Source organism: Corythoichthys intestinalis, chromosome 4 (genome assembly GCF_030265065.1).
Source record: "Corythoichthys intestinalis isolate RoL2023-P3 chromosome 4, ASM3026506v1, whole genome shotgun sequence".
NCBI classification, from domain to species: Eukaryota; Metazoa; Chordata; class Actinopteri; order Syngnathiformes; family Syngnathidae; genus Corythoichthys; species Corythoichthys intestinalis.
In genome coordinates, this window is record NC_080398.1 from 23,409,480 (window position 1) to 23,433,614 (window position 24,135).

Below are 24,135 nucleotides of genomic sequence, written 5' to 3' on the forward strand. Positions count from 1 at the left end.
CACTTGCATGTTTTTAAGTAAGTACATTTTTGCCCAACCTCTATATCTCTTCACCTACATAATTTAAATCGAAGTTCCAGCATACAAGCCAAAGAACCGTCCAGGGCTGGGAAGGACAAAATATAGAGAGTACTGATAAGTACTTTAAAAAAAAAATAAAAAAAAAAAAAAAAAATCAAGCACTCTGCCAATGTCTTTAAATATTTCCTACAAAGGATGGAGACTGTTCGTGCACACCCTGAGACTTCATTAAAATCTACTCTTCCTTTACAGAAGTCTTGTGTGAATGAAAAATGATCGCCTGGAGACGGGGTGTAAGATACGAGCTAGTTAAATATCCATGTACTTTCGCTGTACGCTGAAGCTTTACTCCTGGAGGTGCCTTTTCACAATATTATATATCTCAAATTTGAGAATAGTAATGCAGTTTCGAGCAACAGGAAGGAATGTGTAGATTTGAGTAAGTCGCGTGCGCTCTCTTGTGAAGCTTCAAGCTGTTATACAGCAGATATGATGCACCACAAAAACTACAACTTCAACTGAAGACTTCAGATAAGTGGTTTTTAACCTCGCTAAAGTTACCAAACCCTATAAGTTTCACACATGCATTAACTGAACCCTTTAAAATTACTTTTATTTTAATTCAAAATTGATATATCTAAGTTAGCAAGCTAAAACCCAAAAAAATTTCCATTCAAATTTCATCTCATTTAGACAGCATGTTTTTAATGTTTTTATCCTAACAGACTACTAAACCAAGACTGGCCTAATGCGCTTATCTTAGAATTTTTCATTCATATTTTGAGAAATCTCATATTGTTCAACATTAAACCTGCTTGGTTGCATTAACCTTGACCATGCAGTTTGTCACATTTACATCTCATATGTTATCCAATTTAACAATAATAAAAAAAAAAAAACTACAAAATGATCACCAAATTTGCACACACAGCCATTATGTTAAAAAAAATAAACATGAATCTTCTCAAAAATCCAATAAACAGTATGTATTTACAACAAATAATGTTGCCTTTTGATTTACTTTACACATTTGAGAATTTAACTCGATTCATTTGTTTCTACTTTTGTTTTCGTCTCGACATTTTCATTTGATCACATCCTTGCCTAACATACTATTTTCATGACATAAAATAGACCAGAATGTTTTCTAATGTAAACGCAGTGCATTACCCGTAGGTCTGTTGTACTTCCTCATGCCAAGTGAGTCAACATTCCACTGAGCAAACCAGTTTCTTCTCCCATCAAATAGAGGACGAGCAGTTAAAAGAATTGTAATAAAGCCTGTAAATTGAAGACTAGCCAGTCTAAACCTAGTCTAAAATGCCACTTTGCCTAGATTTGGTCAGCCTCCAAAAATAGGGCCCTGCGTGTCTTAACCTTCACCAAACCACTTAGACAGACTCACCGAACCCAGGTTTAGAACCACTGCTTCAGCTCAAGGAGCGATGTACTGTTTTAGTGTTTTTAACTTATCCTTAGGCTTTTTTTTGAGTGACGTGAGGGTAGAGTGGGTAGAGGGTTGGGGTGACGCCACTACATAAGAGTTCCAGTTATGACAACCGTAGTGATTTTCAGTGCAATATATTGACCGTTTGTATAGCAATTTCCCCAAAATTTTATGACCCGTAAAATGAGAAAATTTAAATACGATATTTTATATATTCATCAAACAGCAGAAAATTTTAAAAAATTATTCAAACTATCATGACCAAAGTTACTTTACACACTACCCACTAGGGGTGTGACAAAATATCGAAATGGTGATATATCATGATACTTTGTATACAAAAGGTTATCGAAAATCTTCATGGCTGCCATTGATGGCGCTCGACGCCCAGTCCATTTACTGTAGACTGGGTCGAACGAACATCAATTCATTCGAAACCAGAGCATTCACACTCCGTCTGATTTTCAAGCCATTTATAAGTCAATTTCTGTTCATTTTAGTGCATTTACAGGTCACTTCCTGTTGGATTTGAGTCCTATTCTTTTGGGAGATTCCTGTGCCACCTCCTGACCGGTAACCCAAAATCAACAGGAAGTGACTCATAAAATGCCCCGAAATCAACAGAAAGTGACTCAAAATCAATAAAGTAAGGATCTGAAATTCCCCAAAATTACCTCGTTGCCTTGCATTGGCTGCCACTGATGGCCGTAGACGTTCAATCCGTTTGAAGTGGGAGGGATGAATGAACATTTGTTCATTCGCTGCCACCCTCCCAGTTCAAATGGATTGGATGTCTACTAGTGGTAAACTCATTCCAATTCACAACAGAAGCTTGTTTTTCTGTTTATTAATCGTTTTGTAGAATATCTTGGGTTGATTTCCTGACCAATGTATCGATAATAGTCGTATCGCCATATCGTGAGATCATCGTTATCGTAAGCTTTGTATCGCAAATCGTATCGTATCGTAAGCCTGTCACAATATGCAATAATTCCATTTATCGCGCGATAAATAAAAATGAAGGCGGTAATTTTCCCGCTGCGATTTATCGCCTCGTGTCCACATGCGTGCGCGCGTGCGTCAGACGTGCTGTTAAAAGTTCGGATTCCTCGTTACAAACTGTGCAAAATGCATCTTCGTTCCAGGTCAGGCAAAAACTAGCACCGGAGCCAATCGTTCCCATTATATCCTATTGTTCAACGTATACCGGCCACGTCAGTGCTCCGGAGTGACAGCGGAACATCTACGGCGTGTTGTTGACGTGTGGGCGCGCCCGTCAGGAGTGACATTTCACGCAGGGTGGCTATTTTTCGGCACAACGGATATTTACAACGAAGTCCGCCAAAACATTGTTACCGACTTGGCTGCTACGAACAACCTGAATGAAATTAAGAGCGCTGTGCTTCAAACTCGTCCTGTTTATGAAAGTCGATTGTCATATACTAGTGTTGTGTAGTAATGAGCAGACGTGACTTCAGCGGCGCTTGCTAACTTTTTTAATGCACGCACACACTCGATATCATGAAATGGCAAACTAGATGTGCTATGTCCCATGCCATTGGCTACGTGAGCCCAGAGTGATTATGGGACACGTAGTCCATATACTACATCGATGAATTCTAAACTGTCATGACTGAAAGGAAGAAGGCCAAATCAGTCCATACCAGTGACTATAATGTTGCAAATATTGTTAATTCAGTACGTGACACAGATGGATTCGGAACACAAATAGAATGTCTTGCTCATGTAGTAAACCTAACTGCTAAGAGAGCTGTAGCAATCAACAGTGTGCCCTGCCTCACTTTACAAACAGTAAAGATTGTTCTCAGCACTTCTATACAAAACTTTTTCAGATCAGTAAGAAGTAAGCACATAAATATTATGCACTAAAATGCATGTTTATATGATGGCAATTTAATTTTTGCTCGTTAGCAAAAAAAACAAAAATAAAAAACAAAAAATATAATTGTTTTTTTTTTTTTTTTTTTTACAGAGCATTAAATGTTTTGAATCTGATTGAAAATCGTGTTCCCCGTATCAAAAATCGTACCGAACAATGACTTAACTGTATCGTTGCATCCCTATGGAACACCATTGAAGAAGCTATGGCGGGAAAAGTTTTCATTTGCCTAAATGCTTAAGTTATTAAGTGTAATTTTTTTTTTTTTTTTAAACACAATTTATTCTGTGTTTCTGTGCGGTATCAATATTGTTGTTTTTTACTTAAGAGGCATGGTCTATTGTTTTTAGTTGTGATTTGTTAAAAAGTATTTTTGAATTTAAGAGTAAATATTTATCGCGTTTAAATGGGTGTACTTGATCTATTAATATATACTGTATTCTCACTGTGTTATTGTAAATTGGTAAAAAAAAATTGGGGGGGGGCGCAATAATATTGCATATCGCAATAATTTATGAGAATAATTATCGCACACTAACATTTGTTATCGCGACAGGCCTATCATATCGTGATGTATCCAGAAGTCCCACTCCGACTACCCACAAAGGAAGCAATCATGTTTTTCCATGGCAAATGTGGCAATCCGGTGATCTGAACCTCTAATACCGCCACGAAAATCACGAAAAGGTAGACCCGCCGACCGTTTCATCACTTTATTAATGAGTTTAATTATTTATAGCAACAAACAAAAAAACAATCTCTCTCCGTCCATCCCTCCCTCATCGTCATCTCCTCTATCCAACTGTTTTTCTGCTCTCTCCACAAACAAGTAGGGCTTGTAGTAACAGAAGGGGCCCGACCAAAAAAAATAAAAAGGGGGAAAAAAATACATTAAAATAACATACCTTACTACAGCGGAGTGGAAAAAGGAGGCAGTCGGACACAGGAGATGGTCAATGGAAGATTCTTTTTTTCCACCCCTGTTTCTACACACTCATACACACTCACACACACTCACAATCCTGTACGGTCTGCCCCCAAACGCACACACACAAGCAACAAACTTGTAACATTCTTTCACATTGAAACTCAATGGAAACAACAAGCGTTCCACCAAATGACTCGAGGTCCGAGTTGATGTACAGTATCTTAGATGTGACAGTTTCCTGCTCCACGACTACATCATTTTGGAAACAATATACAAAAGAAATCACCCCCAAAGCCAAACACAAAATACAATAAATAAAACAGTTAAGACGACAACCACGGGCAGCTAAAGGGAAGGAATTATGACAGGAGAAACGGAAGGAGAGAGAATAAAAAGGGAGACTTTGTTCTTTTTTTTGTTGCCGTCCGGAACCAGGGACCAAAAAAGGTAAGTATTTACAGACTGCGACGGAGGAAAAACAGTCTGGTCGCATGAACGCGCCATCTACTGGAGGAAGAAAAAATATTACAAGAACAACAATAGAATAATAAAAACAAAAATAAAATAAGGTCATTGATATTTACAGATTAGCTGTGTTGTGGAGGAGGCGGGAAAACGAGAAGGAGACAAAAGCTTAATGTCCGCGCCAGGAAGTTGAGGGCTCGTTTGGGAGGAAGTCTCTAATTGGCCAGGATGATGATACCTAATATTTATACCGAAGCACCCTCACTCCCTGCTCCTACATTTAAAAAAAAGGCAAGTTAAAGGAAAGGGGGAAAGGCTGCTGCAGTGTGCTTCCTTCGTCATAAAACTTTTAAAATCACCTTCCATCTAAAAGTGAAAAAATTAACCAAGGGTGCGTCAGCTTAAAAACAAAATTGGACCTTTTTTAAAGGTACAAAGCAACACTCTGGAGGAGCAGAGAAGGGTTTGTACCATTTTGGTAGTGGTGGGGAGTTTATGTGATTGTCATTCTCCAAAAGCCAAATGGTGGCTGCACATAATATGGGCTAAATAAAACAAAAGTTTAAAAAATAAAATAACATTAAAAAAAAAAAAAAAAAAAAAAAGGGGGGGGGGGGGGGTAAAAAGTCCATAATACAGAGAATGCATGTACAACCCCAAACATCCCACATAACCTGGACTTATAAAGTCAGCTTACATATATTATATATGTAAGCCCATCAGGGGGAAAACAGCAATGCATGACGTGTGTGTGCATGTGTATATGTCTTTCTCAGTGTTGAGAGGAAGAACAGGAAAATGAAAAGAAAAATAGCATGGCAGGTTGGTCTACGGTGGTGTTGGCTGCTCAGGTACTGTTGCTGATGGAGCCGGGCGCTGAGCCGGGCTGGGCGGGACTGTCTGACACACTGCCATCTGCAGAGCGACAAAGGATTTACACATTTGTCAATTTAAAAAAATAAATAAATAAAAAACTCATTCAATATTCCAGCTAAAGAAAACCAGCGTAATAAAATCAAATAAAAAAATAATTAAAAATTCAAAGGGATCCGCAGATAGAAAGACTTGGTTCCTAAAAGATAAACGTTATTATGAACGTTGCAGGACGATGAACGTCACATAGTTATGCTGCCGGGCTTCGTGAGCGACGCTAGTGACATAGACATGTAATCTTTTCAACCCTTTCAATTTGAACCCGAGAGGAACATTCAAGAGGATGACAGCACTGTCGATATTTCACAAAACGAGCGGCAAAAGCAAAATGCACATGAAAGACGGGATGAGATGAGACGGTAGGAAAGAAAAACTGTTCTGCCAAAATGTGCTACACTGGCTAAACGTTCTACAAGAGGCGAATTTAACACCCAGAGTACTACCGTGCCCATTAAGCTTGTTTTGTTTAGATGCATACAGACAGAACATACTAACGATGCCTTAAGAAAATACTTACGTAGTAATATCAAATAAGGGTGGTTTAAATATGCTACGTGACGAATGTGGTCAACAGATCATCAATCAGCTTTAGATCTACCACAAGAAAAAACAATGCTTAAAAGTATGGATGTCTCGCCACGTAGAAGAAATTGCAGTAACCCAGTAGCATTTGTTGAGTGAAAGTAATAATCTACGTCATCGCCCAGAGCGTCCATTGCAGGTATAAAAACATGGCGCCCTCCGTAGGTCGAAACATGTACTAAATATTATAGATTTTTAAATGAATGGCAATATTTTACGTGTTTCTAATAACATTTTCGTAAACGAGAACAATTGTGGCTTATTACAGCCTAAAATACTAAGTCTGAGGTTCCCTTCAAAATTAAGTTGGAAATTCATCATATTATCTTTAAATAACAACATTGGAGAACATTATACTGATATAAGAATTCCTCCCAAACGCGCCTCATTCTTCTTCGGAAGAATTTTATTGGCTTCATGTCCTTGCTGCCAGTGGTGGCTACATTTGATCCCTGCGCATACTGTACGTCCTCTATCAGTCAGCAAGGATTAAATCGAATTTACTTAAACTTAATTTAAATACCTCTAAATTAAACAAAAACTGTCCAAAAACATGTATTATACGTCATTGTACTGTCATCGCCAAGACGTTGGAGCTATGTCCTAGCTAGCCAGCGAGCTAAGCTCCGAAATGACGATGTCAGACGTCCGCGTGGTTTGCTAACTTCATTCAGCTGCTCATGACATCAACACTTGCAGAATTAAACTAAAATAAAATGAAATTAAATCTGTCTCATCTTCAATAACAGCAATTCATATTTGAGTTTACAAGTAGCTGCTGATACAGCAATAACAATGAGACAGGCGTCGTAAAGCCGATAACATGTAAATTGGGTTCGGCGTTACCTGTATTTCAAATTTACTTGCCGGAAGGCAAAAAAAAAAAAAAAAAAAGTTACATTTGTGGATATTCACGAGGGCTAAGTTGAACGGGGAAAAAAGATGAGTTGGGGAGGCTAACACCTATGAGGAAAACAAATCTTTTGCTATGTTACACACCCTGTATGATTCAACATACCATGGGAGGCAGGCGTCGTCTGTGCACGAGCGTGAGGAGGAATGAGCGTTGAGTTTAATTGGGGCTGGATAGACAGCTCTGAGCAGAAGAAAGCGAAAAATACTGGGTCAGGTTTCACTATCAATACTTTCACACGAGTGCCGAGCATGTATGAAGACCGACCGACGGGACTGAAGTTGAAGAGGAGCGGCAGTTCCCGCCCGCTAGGAAGGCGGGTGTTGGGCTGGCGCAGCTCATCGAAGAAGGCGTGTGCGCAGGCCTCCAGCGGAGACAGACGGGTGACTGGCGTGTATTCCAGCAGTCGAGAGCAGAGGGCGATGGCCTCTGGCGGCGTGCGGGGCTTGAACACCTGATTGGGAAGGAAGATGTACGCAATGAACTCAAGTGCCACATGACACGCAACTTTTCTATATTTTTTCATGGATTTTGTTTTTAGATAATTAGAAATTTTGAACATAGACAATTGACCTTCCAAAAATTAGAGGACTGTAAAAGAAGTAAATATTTTTAAAATCAAAATGCAAAAAAATACATAAAAAGGGATGCATTGAAACGAAAATTCTTGGCTGAAACCGAAACAAATTATTGAAAATATTGAATTAAACAAATTATTATTGAAATCATTTTTTAAAAGGAAATGCAAAAAAAAGCTTTGATTGTTCATCAAATGGCCCTAATACTTCAATAGACAATAGACAGAGTAGCATGTTTTTTGCAAATACCTCAAAGTTTTTTTTGAAATGCAATTTTATTAATTTAAAATTTTTTAAAAGACCATTTATGAATTTGATGGAAATAGGCTTTAAAAAAAAAAAAAAAGATTGCCAAAAGATTGTCTGTTAAAAAAAAAGATTGACGGCATCACTTATGGGTTCCGGGATTGTCGCCACGACAGGCACAGGGTCCCCCCAGGATTGATAAATCTAAATTCAAGACTTTTAAGATCTTTTTTAATGCCATTTCAACTGAAAATTAATACTTTTCTCGCACCCATTATTAGATAATATTGAATGGTATTAAAAAAAATAAAGCACTGAACATCAAATTTAACCTCAATTACTAAGTGTGTTTGACAAAAGAATGCACATTTATTGAAGATAAAGTTAAAACACATTTAAATATAAGGTCTTTCAGAATTTTTTTCCCCAGGATAAATTGGATTTTACACTATTATTGTAAAGCAACTTCAGAAATTGCATTTGCAATACAACAGGTTTCCCTTTTAAGAGGACCTAGTCAAGGTGGTAGGTAGGTGATTGTCAAGTTGGCCAAGTTGGTGCTTGCAATTGGCAGTGAAAGTTTAAAAAACAGCCACTAAATGGCAGTAGTTTACCATTAATGACCACAAAATAAAAAAGCTACACATGACCATTGCCCTTGGTAATCGTTTTTTTCTAATCACATTACAAGAAGTATACAAAACACATGTTAATCCTTTGTTAGCTATTGAAGACATTTCTTTTAATTAGACAGAGAAAATCCATACTCTTATTTAATCAAGAAAAACATTTAAATATACCAGGAGGTGTTTCACTATCACCTACAATATAATTTGCCAATCACCATGCCATGTTATTTAGATCAACGTTACCCCACTCGTTCCAATAATAGACAGTGTCAACTGTGTTGTGTATCTGAGAGTGATGAATTCGTGACCCTGGATCTATGACTCCGGTTTATCCATGCTAAGGCTAGTGCACCTGCCAATACCCCATTGAACATGGCTAACTCGAGTTAAAACTGCGAAATTCACATTCATTCGAAAGGCAACTGTGCAGAAATACATTATTGCATCTAACACATTTTAATTGGAGAAATTGGCAACTTACTTCGAAATGTTAAGCAGGTCCACTGCCTTCGCATGACCCATAAACTGCGACCCAAAGTATTTGGATGCGACTTGGTCGCCGATCCAATACCTCACATGCTGGTCCAACTGTTTGGACTTGGTTGTCTTGTTGAGGCTTTCGGCGAACATAACTAAGGCATCTGAGCAGTTCCTTGCGTTAGCACACAGTACTGTGCGATTGGCTGCTGTTGTGATGTTGATGCTAATGATGCTAACGGTGCGCACGCATGAGGTGCAGTGCATCGTAAAAGTTCTACGCGTAATCTTCGTTATGGATTAAAAAAAAAAAAAAACTTCGTCACGGATATAATTTAGGTTGCACTGTAATGTTCTTAACAATTAAAACCACGGTGAAAAAATTCCAGACTTACGACAGCTAATTTAATACTTTTAATACCTTTAACAATGGAAAACTAAATTCAATGTTTTTTTAATACTTTTAATAACCCGCGGATACCCTGAGGAACCAACCACCTAACATGGCCCAGTCAGACTCAATGTCCCCACCTCCCCGAGACAAGGGAGAGGTTCTGCAGGAGGTGGGTGTTGAAGCTCTTTCTGATAGGGGATTCTGCCAGACGTTCCCAGCAGACCTTCAAAATACGTTTGGGTCTGCCAGATCTGGCCAGCATCAGCCCCTGCCATCGGAGCATCGTTGATCAGCTGACAGCTCCGCCCCTCTCTTCACCCAAGTGTCCAAAAGAAGCGTCCGCAAATCTGATGACACGATTACAAAGTCGATCATCGAACTGCAGCCTAGGGTGTCCTGGTGCCAAATGCATATATGGACAGCCCTGTGTTTGAACGTGGTGTTGATTATAGACAATCCGTGATGAGCGAAGAAGTTCAATAGAGGATTGGATTCGTGACCCGTTTGTGAATAAACAGAGAGATCGCAAATGACGGCGACCTTATTAAACGTACATTTGAGACAGCAACTCTACCGAGGTTCTGGATTAAAGCCATTCTGGAATATCCTGACATCGCGACAAGAGCGTTGAAAATCTTGCTACAATTTCCAACATGTATCTTTATGAAGCGGGCTTCTTAATGTTTAACGACAAGGCGAAGTCGTTAATGGTGAGGGCGGTGTGCAGCTGTTGTGTGCAGCTTACATGGCAGGATGAATCTGAGGAGAACTTTTCTACAAGTCCTTCCATGATCAAACGTAAGTTAATATTCCTTTCTTTCAAGAAAGTTTGTAGTGTTTACTTTGGAATCTCTGCATTTGCGCATTTTGCGGCTATGTTTAACGTTACGCACATGCGCAGAACCGCATCGTTGCAATTTTTGATGGGTTGCAAAATTTGTCAGAACACCGGTCCGTGAAAAAAAAAGACCCAAATAACACCGGTCCGTGGTGCAAAAAAGGTTGGGGACCCTTGCAATAGACAATTGTTCAGCCTTAAAACAAATGTGTGCAATTTGCAGGGAGCATCATATAGTGTGAGATAAAGCAGTTTTGAATGGAGATATTGATTTGATTCCTGTGAGTCATTTAGCACTAATTACCTTTGTCCAAGGGTGAGCTTTAATCTGCGGGAATTTGAACTCTGTGTAGTTGGGGTTCATCTCTCGGATCTGCTCCCTTGTCGGAGTTCCAAGAACCTGACAAGGCCGCGTGTGAAAAAACGGTTACAATTATGAATAACCAATTTAAATTCCAGTAAAGCTCTTGTCTTAGATCTTATTAGATGAAGCAAGCGATTAATCGATATTCATACCTTGATGATCTCTACTAGCTGGTCCACGCCGCTGTCGCCCGGAAAAATGGGCTGGCCCAGTAGCAGCTCAGCCAGAACGCAGCCGGCTGACCAGATGTCGATGTTGGACGTGTAGTCGGTAGCGCCGAAGATGAGTTCCGGGGCACGGTAATACCGCGAGCAGATATACGACACGTTGGGCTCGCCGCGCACCAACTGCTTGGCACTGAGGGGATAGCAGGGGGTGGAAACAATTAGGAAGAATGATACATTTTACAGCAGGAATAGTTATTGAAAGCAATACATAACAATAGTTTTAATAGTATGTGGCAGGGTGGTCATAAATCCGGATATATGTAGGACAGTCCACATAAATACCTCGTCCAGTGACCAGTTCAGCTTCCAGCAGGACACATATATGTTCTAACTTTTGGAGTTGCACCTGAATGCAACACACTCCAATGAGTTCAAGAGTGCTCACTGCATTCAGAGCAGCTACACGTAGGCCACGTTAAACACTCAGCGTGGTACTGTTTTACCTCAACATCTGATGTGCTGTCATCTTGTATGAGTATTTTCTGTTAACAATGTGACTGAAAACAGGAGGGAATTGGTTATTTTAATTCAAGTTTTGTTGTGTTAACATCATAGCGATTACCCTTTTAACATGACAGACATTAGTTGTTGGTGCTGAACTCCGAGAGTTTGTAAATAAATGGAAGCAAAAAAGCCCCTGTCTAATTTACTCCAAATGGTTTCATGTGTGACTTAGGGACAAAGTTTCTCGCAGTCAGTGACGTTTTCTGAGTCAGATCTTTGGTTATCAGTGTCCACATGATGGCGCCACAAACGCAGAATTTGTACGTCTTCATTTTGGGCGCAGTTTTCAAGACCCCTTGTTTAAATGTACGTATGGCCGATAGGCTAAACAGCAAAAAAAGTTCTTTTTGCCAAATACCCTGCTATGTGTAGAGGCCATAGTCTCTCCAGGGATGCGACTAGGAGGCATCTGAACCAGATGCCCGAGCCACCTCAGCTGGCTCCTCTCAACGCAAAGGAGCAGCGGCCGAGAGAGCCCGGACACCCTGCGGAGGAAACTCATTTCGGCCATTTGTATTTAGGATTTTGTTCACGACCATGACCATAGGTGAGGGTAGGACTGTACAGGCGTTGGACAAAATATTGGAAACACCTAACATTTTGGCATCATAATCATTAAACATAATTGTAATTGTCATGAGGAACATCCTAATGAAGTTGAGCATCTCGTATGGCCGGCACAATTCCCAGACCTCAACATTATTGAGTATTTATGGTCAGTTTTAGAGATTCAGTAAGAACGTCATTTTCCACCGCTATCATCTCTAAAAGAGAGCGTATTCTAACTGAAGAATGGCTTAAAATTCCTATGGAAACAATTCACAAGTTGTATGAATTAATACCTTGGAGAATTATGGCTGTAATTGCTGCAAAAGGCGTACCTACACCATATTAAATTGGTTATATTTGATTTTTTAAGTGTGTTTCCATTATGTTGTCCAACCCCTGTAGATCGACTGGTAAATCGAGAGCTTCGCCTTTTGGCTCTCAGCTCCTTCACCACAACGGACCAGTACAGCGGACGGACGCTGCACCAATGTGCGATACTTGAAGTCCTCCACCTGGGGCAGGATCTCATCCCCAACCCAGGGAGGGCACACCACCCTTTTCCGACTGAGGACCATGAGGTCCTCCATATCCGAGGACCATCTCGGATATGGAGGTGCTGATCTTCATCCCAATCGCATCACACCTGGCTGCGAAGCGCTCTATTGTGGATTTATTTTATTTTTATGCAAATTTAGTTTGTTGTTAGTTTAAGTCTTTAAATATTTACGCCTGTTACACCTCCATCATGTTACTTCCGTATCACAGATTGTCTTGTGATGAACAACTCAGATTTCACCATATCATACGTTCGGCGATATCATAGGCGTGATACGAATTCCAAAGTATCATGGTAGTTAGGCTGCAGTTATATGATATCAAACGTTATTGAAAAAGGTGCTACGGACGTACACACTAGAGGAGTTCCCAAAAATCGATTATTACATGCATCGCAATTCGACACGTGACGATTCGATTACGATTCATAAAGGTTCAAAAACGATGATTTTTCCCTCGTAACTTTATGGAAGCCGCTTGTAGCAGAACGAAATTTAAGACACGTCTGCCGCCCGGGCACTGTTAACGGGCACACGCACGTTATGATGGATGCTGCCGGTTACTGAGAGAGAGATTTACTGCTTTTTAAAAGACTGGAAAATAAATTTGTGTATGAGACAGGCAGAAACAGAGGCGCGACCCGGTGTCGCGCTTTTGTGTGCAAGTTATTTTTTAGAGCAAGAGGGGAAGAGAAATAGTTTGTTGCACCTTGTCTTTTAGATATACAGCAGCAGTTTGGGCATTTCAATTGAAAAATGTCTTGAGTGTGTTGCCAAGACCCGTGTGCGTCTATAAGAGGCGAGTACACGAACCTTCTTGTACTGTTTAGTCTTTACTGCTGTTGTTTTAGAGATTTTAATCGTATGCAGAACGTGTAAAACCAAGATTAAGTACAGTGGTAACACTACAAACATGCGATATAGTACAGAAATCTGTGAAAACAAAGTGTATTGGTTAGAAGAAGTCTTATTTCTAAAGACACTTTGTTGCCAGAAAATGTGCGATTCATTCCACCTGTGTAAATGTTATTGTATTGTTGAGAGAATAAGTACTCCCTTTAAAATGGTTAATGTTTTTCCACTTTCTTGAAAAAAATAAATTAAAAAAACAGCTTGAGGGCAGCTTTTTGTTGTATGGGCATGCTTCCATTGTTCCTGTTGAATCATTAGGATATTTTGAATAATGGACATAAATTTGTTTGGCTACTGGGTTAATTAGTAATGTACGATGCATCGATCATAGCGATAATTGGGATACCGTGCAATACCGTGATCACCGTTCAATAATCGAATCCTAGCACCCTGAATTGTAATCAAATCGAATCGTGGGGTGCCTAAGATGGCACCCCTAGTACACACATCATATACAATCATTTCCAAGAGCAAGAGTAGCACACGACTCAAATGAGTATTTAGTAGAGATGCACCGAAAAGCATCAGCCGAGCACTTGTGATTGTTTCCGGTAACTGTAGAATCAGTGCGGACATAGTGGCCAATGACGTCGTGGGCACAAGCACGATGAAAGTTGTTGGGTCTTGATAAAAAAATCAGTCAGGAAGCTGCAGCTAGTACAGAATGCTGCAGCCAGAGTCCTCACAAATACAAGGAAGCTGGACCACATTACACCGGTTTTGAAATTGCTACACTGGCTTCCAGTGAGTCAAAGGATAGACTATAAAATACTACTGCTCTTCTACAAAACACTTAATGGCCTTGGACCAAAATACATGCTTGATTTGTAAGATTCCTATGAGACATCTAGACCCCTAAGGTCGTCTGGAACCGGTCTCCTGCATGTTCCAAGAACAAGAACCAAGTAGGGTGAGGCAGCATTTAGTTATTATGCTCCTCACCTCTGGAACAAGTTACCTGAACGTCTGAAGTATGCTCAAACTGTTAGCTCCTTTAAATCAGGGCTAAACACGCTTTTGTTTAGCACTGCATATCCATAACTGTCTATATATCTCAATCTACTTGCTTTCTATTCCTCTTGTGCTTATCTCCATTGCTGATTTCAATTATTATTTAGTAGTTTTTGTTTTATTTTTATTTATTTATTTTTATTCTATTTGTGATTAAATGCGATTTTTATGTATAATTTTATTTCCTATTTTGATTAAAGATACACGATAATATCGGTCACCGATAATTATCGGCCGATAATGGCAATTATGACGTCACACAGATAATCCACATAATAAAAAAATTCAACCGATAATGCAATCCGATAATTATATACTTGATTTTGCCTCCAAATGTGCTCAACCGAAGAATTCAGCACGCCGCCTCCTCAACCCCTCCCCTCTCTGAAGCCCCTGAGGGAGGAGGGGTTGAGGAGGCGGAGTTACAAGACAAGAAGTAGTTGAATATTATGGCGGCTGTTACTAAAAAAACGACGCTCTCGCCATCTGCGAAACATGTACCGTACAAGTTCCACGAGGCAGAAAGAACGCGTCCTCATTCAAAACCACTAACCCAGCAGCCATTTAAAACTGCATCACAAAGAATTTTGGAACATATACGAAGCTGCTGCTAGCAGGAATGCTAAAGCTATTGTAAACACTAAGCTAAACTACAGGGCTTGTGACGATACAGAGTCGGGCTGTTTGGGAATGCAGTCCAAGGCGGGTGGTAAATTCCGACGGAGCCCGCCGCTTTGGCCAGTCCGGCAGGCCGCCGCCGCCTCGCCATAGGCGGGGCGGGCCGAGCCCGGTTCCCCGGCCTCTGGACCTCCGGCGAACACCCCGGTTTCTCGAGCGTTCCCCCACGGCGTGCGAGCAGAGCCAAGACCCGAATACGCCGCGGCGAACCGGCCGGGGCGGGCGGGCGGATTATCCGGTACGAATGTAGCTGCCGCCGAGACGAGACACAGTTTTTTTTTTTTACCTTAATGACACGAGAACCAAAGCCCTGGATAAAAGAAATAATGCAGTTTATACGACCACCATTCTTCATGAAAAAGTGATGTCCGGTAAGCAAGCTTATCATGACGGCACAGTGGTTATAAGATAATTTAAACATGGAGAAAACGAAGTCAGCCAGTCAATAATGCATTCAGAATGTGAAATGACGAGCGGTCAGATGACTTTGTAACGCTGCCTTTATTTTCGGCTTAATAAAACTCAGGCACAAAACAACACGCACACGGATGCGAGCGCCAACTCCGTCCAAATAGTACTGCCGTGTAGCAGTTTAGCTGCTGTAACGCAAATGTCGTGAAAGCCGCAAATGTAAACAAAGCGCTGCAGAATGGGTACATGACATCTCGCTCTTTTGAGGTAATCATTTTCACAGTGTGCAACAAAGCATATAACATTAGCAATCACTTTTCAAATTATTTAACTTATTTCTTTGCTCAATTACAGTCACAGTAGATAATCAAATTCTTAAATCAATATTCTGTAGCCACAAATATTATTCAAAATCTTTCCTTCTTCAAGTTTTTTTTTTTTTTTTAGGATTAAGTATAATAATGTATTGCTTAAAACAAGGCTGTTAAGATTATTTTCAGCTAGCTATTTTTCTTCCAAGAAATCTGAGAGAAATACACTTGAAGCGATGGCAGATAATTTCACTTATTGCCAATAGATTTACACTTAAAACTGACTAGTTTTAAGGAGGTGTGTTTTGCAGCGGATTAATGTTATATATGTTAGGAATGGCTTACTTTTAAACGCATTTTTGTGCAACTTAGGTATTTACTCTATAAGTAATTGTTGCCAAAGGTTTACCATTACACAATGTCAGACAATCTGTCAATATTTAGATGTTTGAATTGACGACTTGTTCATACATTGTGTTGAAAAAAAAAAAGCAATAAATTATATTTCTGAACAGTAATATTTTCTTTTGTGTATACTTTAAAATTTTACATAAATCTTTTAATAGAATTATCGGCTTGACATTATTGGTTATCGGTTGGAATGAGGAGGAAATGATCGGTTATCGGTATCGGTTGAAAAATGCATTATCGTGCATCACTAATTTTGATTGTCCTGGTTTTTACGTTGTATTGATTTAAATGTGATTTTTATGATCTTCACGTGATGTAAAGCACTTTGAATTGCCTTGTGTTGAATTGTGCTATATAAATAAATTTGCCTTGCCTTGCCTTAAGAAAAATGCTATGAAATATCCCATCATAAATTGTGGCGTGTCCTATTAAGCATACACTTAGCTCATAGCGTGCATAAAAATCATTGGCTAACTGACACACAAGTGTTAAACTGGCAAGCCTTACTCTTAACATTTAACTTCTAAGGTTAATAAACATGACATGGTTAATTTTAGTTTCCATTTCAATCTGTGTCAGGTATCAATTGCACTATTTACATTGCAGTGTAACTGTCTGAAACAAAGGTGGCTTAAATATTCCGTGCAAGCTAGCTGGCACACAAGACAACGGAAGGAATGTTGATGCAAAACAAGTGTAACATGTGCCTCTAACCTGCCAAAGTCACAAAGCTTGAGGATGGCTGTCTCTGGGTCCACCAAAAGGTTTTGGGGCTTGATGTCTCGATGACACACGCCCTGGGAATGGATATAAGCCAGGCTCCTGAACAGCTGGTACATGTACACCTGGTGAGACGAACAGAGTGGTTAAATACATAAAAAGTCCACTGGGATGATTTTTTTTTTGTCCTAAAAGAAATATTACTCTGCGCTACGTTTTGACTTGCGTGTGACCTAAACCTATCCGAAACTTGAGTCAACCAGGGATGTGGCTTTCAAATGTGGGTGGTGGTGGGGGTGATTGTGACTCACTTTCTCCTGTCATTGTGCAACAACTTTTTGACGGAGAATTATTAAATGTAAATCACTCCCTTTTCTTCCCAAAGACACTAATGAATGTGTGGGCATTTCTTCCATGCAATTTAGTCAGAAAGCGTAGGAATGCTGGGTGGTGCCGGGCGCAGACCACAAATATAGTCTGTAATATTCTTAAACTCTGAACTGTAACATACTGGCCTAATATTGGAGGGGAAATCTGACGATAATGAAGAATAACTCAAAATTTTGAGATGTATGCTTTTGTTACATGCCTTTGAATGGGCAAGGCAATAACAGGACTTTAAAGAGTTAAGGACTCAACATCTAGAGCAATACTAGCATTTAATTTTATTTAGGGAAACTAACATTTAGTCTTTGCTATAGACATGCAATAGGGTAAAATTATACAGTGCAGACCAAATGTTTTTGACACACCTTCCCATTTACAGTGTATATAGCAACAACAAAAAATGGTTTTCAACTTCACAGGTACACCCTTCCAGGGTTGATTAGTGGAATTTATTGGTTTATCAATGGGGTTGGAGCCATCATTTGTGTTGCATTGAGTGAAGTGTGTCCAAACTTTTGGCCTGTACTGTATATATTTTACGGAACTATAGTAGTACTCTAGATGCGGCTGTCACAACGCTGGGACTAAATATGTGAAGATTATTTTCTGTGATCGGAAATTTTCTGAGGATCGGAATCGGGTATAAAGAAAAAAGATATGTTTTTAAGATTTTTTTATTTTTAAGGGTTACGAATCAAAACAATCAGAGGTATAAGGATATTGCCAACGATAATATACTTTTTATACTACATTCTTGGCAAAACTTTGCAGAACAAATATTAAAAATGTCCAGCGACGGCGAAAATGCCAAGAAAATTATGACCAAGATACTACAATTCAATTTATCAAATTGGATTAGAGGTACGATCGGGCCTAAAAAAATCCAGCCCGACCAGACACGGGTCCGCAGGTATTAAAGCCCGACCCGACCCCGATCAATTAACTTGATTTGCAGGCCCGAGCCAGAAAACTCCCTGAAATTTTCCATTTTATTTGTAGGCCCGAGCCTACATGTTGGTCTTTTCAATTCCCCCGTCTTTAAGTTGTTTTTAACTTCTTGCTGCTCCATATCGAAATACCAGGTCAAAAATATGTAATTGATGCGGAGGGGCAGCTTAAAAAGAAGTCTGGGCCACAGTGTTCACGTGTGCAGGGCATGCTCTGGCTATGTGGCTCCTGTTTGCAATTACCAGTTTTATCCAAATTATTTTGTTTTTTATAACAAGTATTCCTTAGTTTAACATCCATACATCATTTTAGTATACATTTATATAGTTTTTAAAATGTTGGCGAGAGAAGCCCGGCCAGACCTAAACGTAATAATTGACATTTTGGGCCTGCCCCGGCCCAAACTTGGTTGGGGTTCGGCCTTAAGATCTTACCTCTAAATTGGATGACCAACTTTATTTTAAATAATTTTATTTATGTAAAAAAAAAAAATATATAACGTAATATATATCTCAAAACTGACATATTGGATGGGGAGTCATAGGTATCAACAGATCCTCAAAATCAGGTGATTCAGACTAAACCTAAAAAAATATGTGATTAGGACACCCCTAATTTATTCATTTAATTTGGAAAATAACTTATTTGCACAATGGGAACTAAAAAAATAGACTGAGAAAGATATCTAATCTTTAGAGATAAATGGTTTTCATGAGGGAAGAAAAAAAAAACACGAAACCCAAATTGCAGATAGACATGTATTTTGGAAACTCTTGGGAGTGCCATTAATGGCGATTGACATCCAATACACTTCGAGAGGGCCAGTAAAATATTAAACAATACTCACAATATATGGAAAGAATACTCACAATATATGGAAATGCATTTTTTTTCCCTAACGGTGTAATTGTATTTGTATTCATCCCATACCGCATGGTACGGGAATCACGGATCGTTGCACGCAGTCAGACAATGAATACGTTTGAGAGAGGGGGGGGATCCATGCCATAGTTAGTCCTCCTACATCCAGTAGGCGGTAGAGGTAATATTTTATTTCTATATTAAAGAAAAGTTAGGGAGTGCAACCTGTTACCTCAGTCGATCCCTACAAAAAAGGTTGTGTTGTCTATTTTTGCACATAAACTGTGAATTAAAGAATTTTAGAACAATAAAAACACACATTCACAAGTTCGATGTTTTCTTTTTTTATTTTGCACTCTAATAAGAGCTACTTTTAAGTTTTAGCCAGTAGAACAAACTTCGAAATGCTCTGATAGAAAATAAATAAATAAAGCCTTTTGGTTTTTCCTCTTGCACCGAACCCGTACCGAACCATGACCCCCCCCGACAGAGGTACGTACCGAACTATGCAGGTGTGTACCTTTACACCCCTAATGCTTTACATGATGGAAATAAAAAAATATCTAAAGGGAGAGACACATTTTTATATACTGTAGGTGGTTTTCATGATGTCCAGACTCAAAAGCAGAAGCTGTACATTTAATTTCACGTTAATAAAGTGAACGTTCATGCAAATCAATAAGAATTAAAATGTTAAAAAATTCATAGGAGATAAAAAGGTTTTCATAGAGGGTAAGTTCACTGCTTTGCGACAGACGGCAAGCAACTCAGCATGACAAATAGCTGCCATTATTATCATCACAAACCTAGCAATGCACCACAACGTGATGACAGATAAAATGACTAAAAACCGAGCGATGTTGCTTAAAGCAGCAGCAAAAGTGAGTGAGAAGCTGAAGACGTGCTGTGACAGAAATGTAACCCGGGAGGCAGAGGAATGAGTAGGATGTGTCTTTTAAAGCCTTGGGGGAACTTGAGACTGAATGGAGGAGTTAAGTGGGCCATGAGACAGTCGGAATGTTCTCGCTGGTACGACACACACAATAAACGCATAAAAATGCCCTCTAACTACAAAAACCTGGCAGACAGGGAGCCCAGTGGCTGCACCCGCTGCGCTGCCTCTGTAATCCATAATAGACCCCAACAAGGAAAACATCCACTGGTTCAATCATCTGAAGTAAGCAAACTTTAAGTCTCCTCCAGCTTGCAACTCATTTATGTTTTTGTGTGATCCCAGTCTAAAATAGAAATAGGGGGGGCAATGACAATGAGGTATTTACCTTAACATAAATGATGGGGATGGTGGTCTTGGCCTTGTTGAAGTGCCGAGCCACCCTGTACACCGTCTCGGGGACAAAGTCCAGCACCAAATTCAGATAGACTTCATCTTTCTTTATAGGACAAAGAGAAAAAGAAAATTATGAAGTCCAATTCCTGTTAGGTGAAATGACACATTGCTACAATGTCTATTACTACACAGGTATGTGTTTCGATTTACCTTAATTTACAGGGTGTCCATAACGTCTCTTTACCATTTAAAAAATGTATTAAAAATGCAATTAATTAGATATTTTATTCAGATTTGTTCTACTGTATTCAGTGTTTATTAATGTTTTTATTACACTGCATTTGTGTGTTTCAGGGATCCTGTTTGGTTTAGTGATGAGGCAACCTTTCATGTTTCAGGGAAACTGAACAAACACAATTTAAGAATCTGGGGGTCAGAACACCCTCACTTGAGCGAAATAGCCCAAAGGTGAATGTGTGGTGTGGGATCAGGTGCAATTGAATAATTGGTCCATTTTTCTTCATCGAGACGTCAATTTCTGCAAATGTTTACCTTGACCTTTCAACTGAATATGTGGCACCACAACTGAATGACCTTCAACATTGGTTGCATGTTCGTGGGTTCCTCAATTAAACATTTCCAGACCGATGGATTGGAAGGGATGAGCCAATTCCTTGGCCGCCACGTTCACCAGATATCACTCCCCTGGACTTCTTTCTATGTGACTATGTTAAAGATATCATGTATCGAACAAAGATAAGGGACATTACTGACCTTCAGCGAAGGATTACTGATGCCACTGCCACAATTGATGAGGCTATGGTACAGTGAAAATGGCAAGAAATCGAGTACTGTCTTAGATGTGCTTCGTGCAACTAACGGTGCCCATGTAGAAGTGTATTAAAATAGGTAAAAAAAACTTCAATCTGAACAAATCTGAATAAAATATCTAATCAATTGCATTTTTAATACATTTTTGAAATGGTAAAGAGACTTTATGGACATCCTGTAATTCATACGTACCTGAGGCTAAAAAGTGAGGTGTAGCGACTCATAAGAGCCTCTCAAATACCCACACATTCTCCTTTATTTTTGTCTCGTTTCCTCTCTTTGTGTTGATATAATAAAACTACAGCGTCAAGGGAAATAGCTTTTTCCTTGACAAACACACAATGTTGTGGCACAAAAAAACAAAAAAACAAAACAAAACAAAAAAATAGAGGTCAATATTGTATACTGTTACGTGGCCCAGAAAATGTTTCCAAATAACAACAGGCACCAGTTATCCTGTTACAACTAGTTGGTAAAGGCAAGGGGATCAGTAGCCTGGTGTGCGGGTTTGAGTCGGTGACAGTTCAGTCACGTTCCTTGATGTGCGGCTGGCCTTATAACGCTACACAAGAGGAGGGGCGTTCCAATTGAAAACCTTGTTTCGCCACGGTATGATGTCAGACTGGCTACATCAGCCAACAATAAATTAAGCAAAATTCAGTGGACTTTAGCTATGCTATGATTTGTGTTGACCAGTGTTGTTAATTTTACTTTAAAAAAGTAATTAATTACAATTACAAATTACTTCTCCCAAAAAGTAATTGCGTTAGTAACTCAGTTACCTGAATGTAAGAGTAATTAGTTACTTGGCAAAGTAACTAGTGATATGTTTTTTTCTTTCTCAAAAAAAAAAAAAAAAAAAAAAAAAAAAAAAAACACACACACACAGGTCACACAATGTGAAGCTTAAAGTGTTTGGGGGACAATTGGCCCTAGCCCAATTCTTTACCCTCCACTTAACTAGACACAAGGGTATTGCGATAACTAGCTAGTAACCTTTGCTATGTGTGGAAGTCATTTAAAGTTGTGAATCAATCGTTAAAGTTGTTAAAATTTCTCCCGTTATTGCATTAGTTCCCTTCTGTCTACTTTAAACATGTGTAAGTTTTAAAACTGTTTCATCATTTAAAGATAGATTTAAGTTAAGATTTTGCCGATTTAGGAGCATTTTAAATTTAAAAAAATTACTTAGGTTCGCTAGGAAGGACCTCTACATCAGGGCCTTCCTGAGAGGTCTACTGCTTTAAGATGGCGGCTGTTTACAAACGCATGTAGTCCTTAAAACATGTTGGCAGTGCAGCAGTGTCTATCATTTGCATCTAGTTCTATAATATGATATCTACCGTGTCATGTGGGCGTAGTTTGTCGGCTATGGCTGCAGTCAGGTATTATTGGAGCCACCTAGCATCGCGGTTGCAACGGCGTCTTCCCCACTCCTGCTCTGCTCTCGTCCCCGTGAGTCCGTTTCTCTCAGACTTTTTTTTTATTCAACCAACTTAGTAACGCATAGTAACGCACGCCTTTCCCGCCTCAGTAACGGTAACGGCGTTGCCAAGATGAGAAAAGTAATTAATTAGATTACTCATTACTGAAAAAAATAACGCCGTTAGTAACGCCGTTATATTGTAACGCCATTATTAACAACACTTGTGTTGACTAACAATTTACCTTGATACTAATTGTGAGGTAAGTAGAGCCACAAAAGGAAATGGTCAACCTTTGCACACCAGTGTAATTAAAATTTGATCAAATCTGTCCTTATGGAGAAACTGGGTTAAGTACATTTTCACCAGTATTAGCTAGGAAACAATTTTACAGCTTTTTATCATTCTGCCTGCTGTTCTAATTAAGAAAAATATGCCACCAATTACAACTACGGGTGAAAACCTCTCGGTACCTCACGATACGAGACGCGACACGACACAAAGCTCGTGATAACGATGATTTCACGATATGGCGATACAACGATTATCGATACATTGGTCAAGAAATAATTCTAGGATATTCTACAAAATAATGAACAGAAAAACAAGCTATCTTCATCCTTCTGCTGTAAGTTTATTACTAGTAGGCTTCTAATCCATTTGAACTGGGAGGGTCGCAGCAAATTAACTCCTCCCACTTCTATGGCCATCAGTGGCAGCCAACGCCAGGCCACGAGGTAATTCTGGGCCATTTCCGGTCATTAACTGTTGATTTTCAGTCACTTCCTGGTGATTTTGGGTCATTTGCAGGTCACTTCCTGTTGATTTTGGGTTACAGAAAAGGAAGTGACCCAGGAATGAATAGGTAGTGACTCAAACTCAACAGAAAGTGACCTGTAAATGCCCTACAATGAACATAAGGCGACCTGTAAATGCTCCGAAAATCAAGAAGACTGACTGTGTTTGCTCTGGTTTAAAATGAACAAACGTTCATTTGCCCTTCCCAGTCGTAATGGATTGGCCGTCGAGCGCCGTCAATGACCGCCATAGAATTAACAGACACTATTATAGTGGAAAATTTTGGTAGCAACTTGTGGGTTCCTTATTGTTATTATTATTATTTTTAAAAAGATATCTCGATTAGAGCTGAAACGAATACTCGAGCAACTCGAGTAGCTCGAGTTTAAAAACTGATCCGAGTAATTGTATTCACCTCGAGGAATCGTTTAATTTTGCCAGCTTTAAGCATCACGTTTTGCCCGGACTACTTTTAATGCGGGACAACGCGCTGACGTTACGTGCGTAGAGGAAGAAGCAATTAAAAAAAAAAAAAAAAATCTTACTGCAGCCGACAGCCGCTACAAACTACGCCGACATTGCTAAAAACTATGCC

At 39.4% G+C, this 24,135-nt stretch overlaps 1 protein-coding gene across 1 annotated transcript in view; it reads right to left on the minus strand.

The window, feature by feature from the left end:
- Positions 1 to 866: 866 nt before the first annotated feature.
- Positions 867 to 24,135, minus strand: part of gsk3ab (glycogen synthase kinase 3 alpha b) — a 31,574-nt gene continuing 8,305 nt past the window's right edge. Inside the window, exons 5-11 of the mRNA XM_057834599.1 lie at positions 20,480 to 20,590; positions 16,998 to 17,128; positions 10,868 to 11,072; positions 10,656 to 10,751; positions 7,457 to 7,643; positions 7,295 to 7,372; positions 867 to 5,676 (exon numbers count right to left, since the gene is read on the minus strand). Coding sequence (XP_057690582.1) covers positions 5,609 to 5,676; positions 7,295 to 7,372; positions 7,457 to 7,643; positions 10,656 to 10,751; positions 10,868 to 11,072; positions 16,998 to 17,128; positions 20,480 to 20,590 — 876 coding nt within the window. The 3' untranslated portion in view covers positions 867 to 5,608. The remainder of the gene's footprint in view (positions 5,677 to 7,294; positions 7,373 to 7,456; positions 7,644 to 10,655; positions 10,752 to 10,867; positions 11,073 to 16,997; positions 17,129 to 20,479; positions 20,591 to 24,135) is intronic.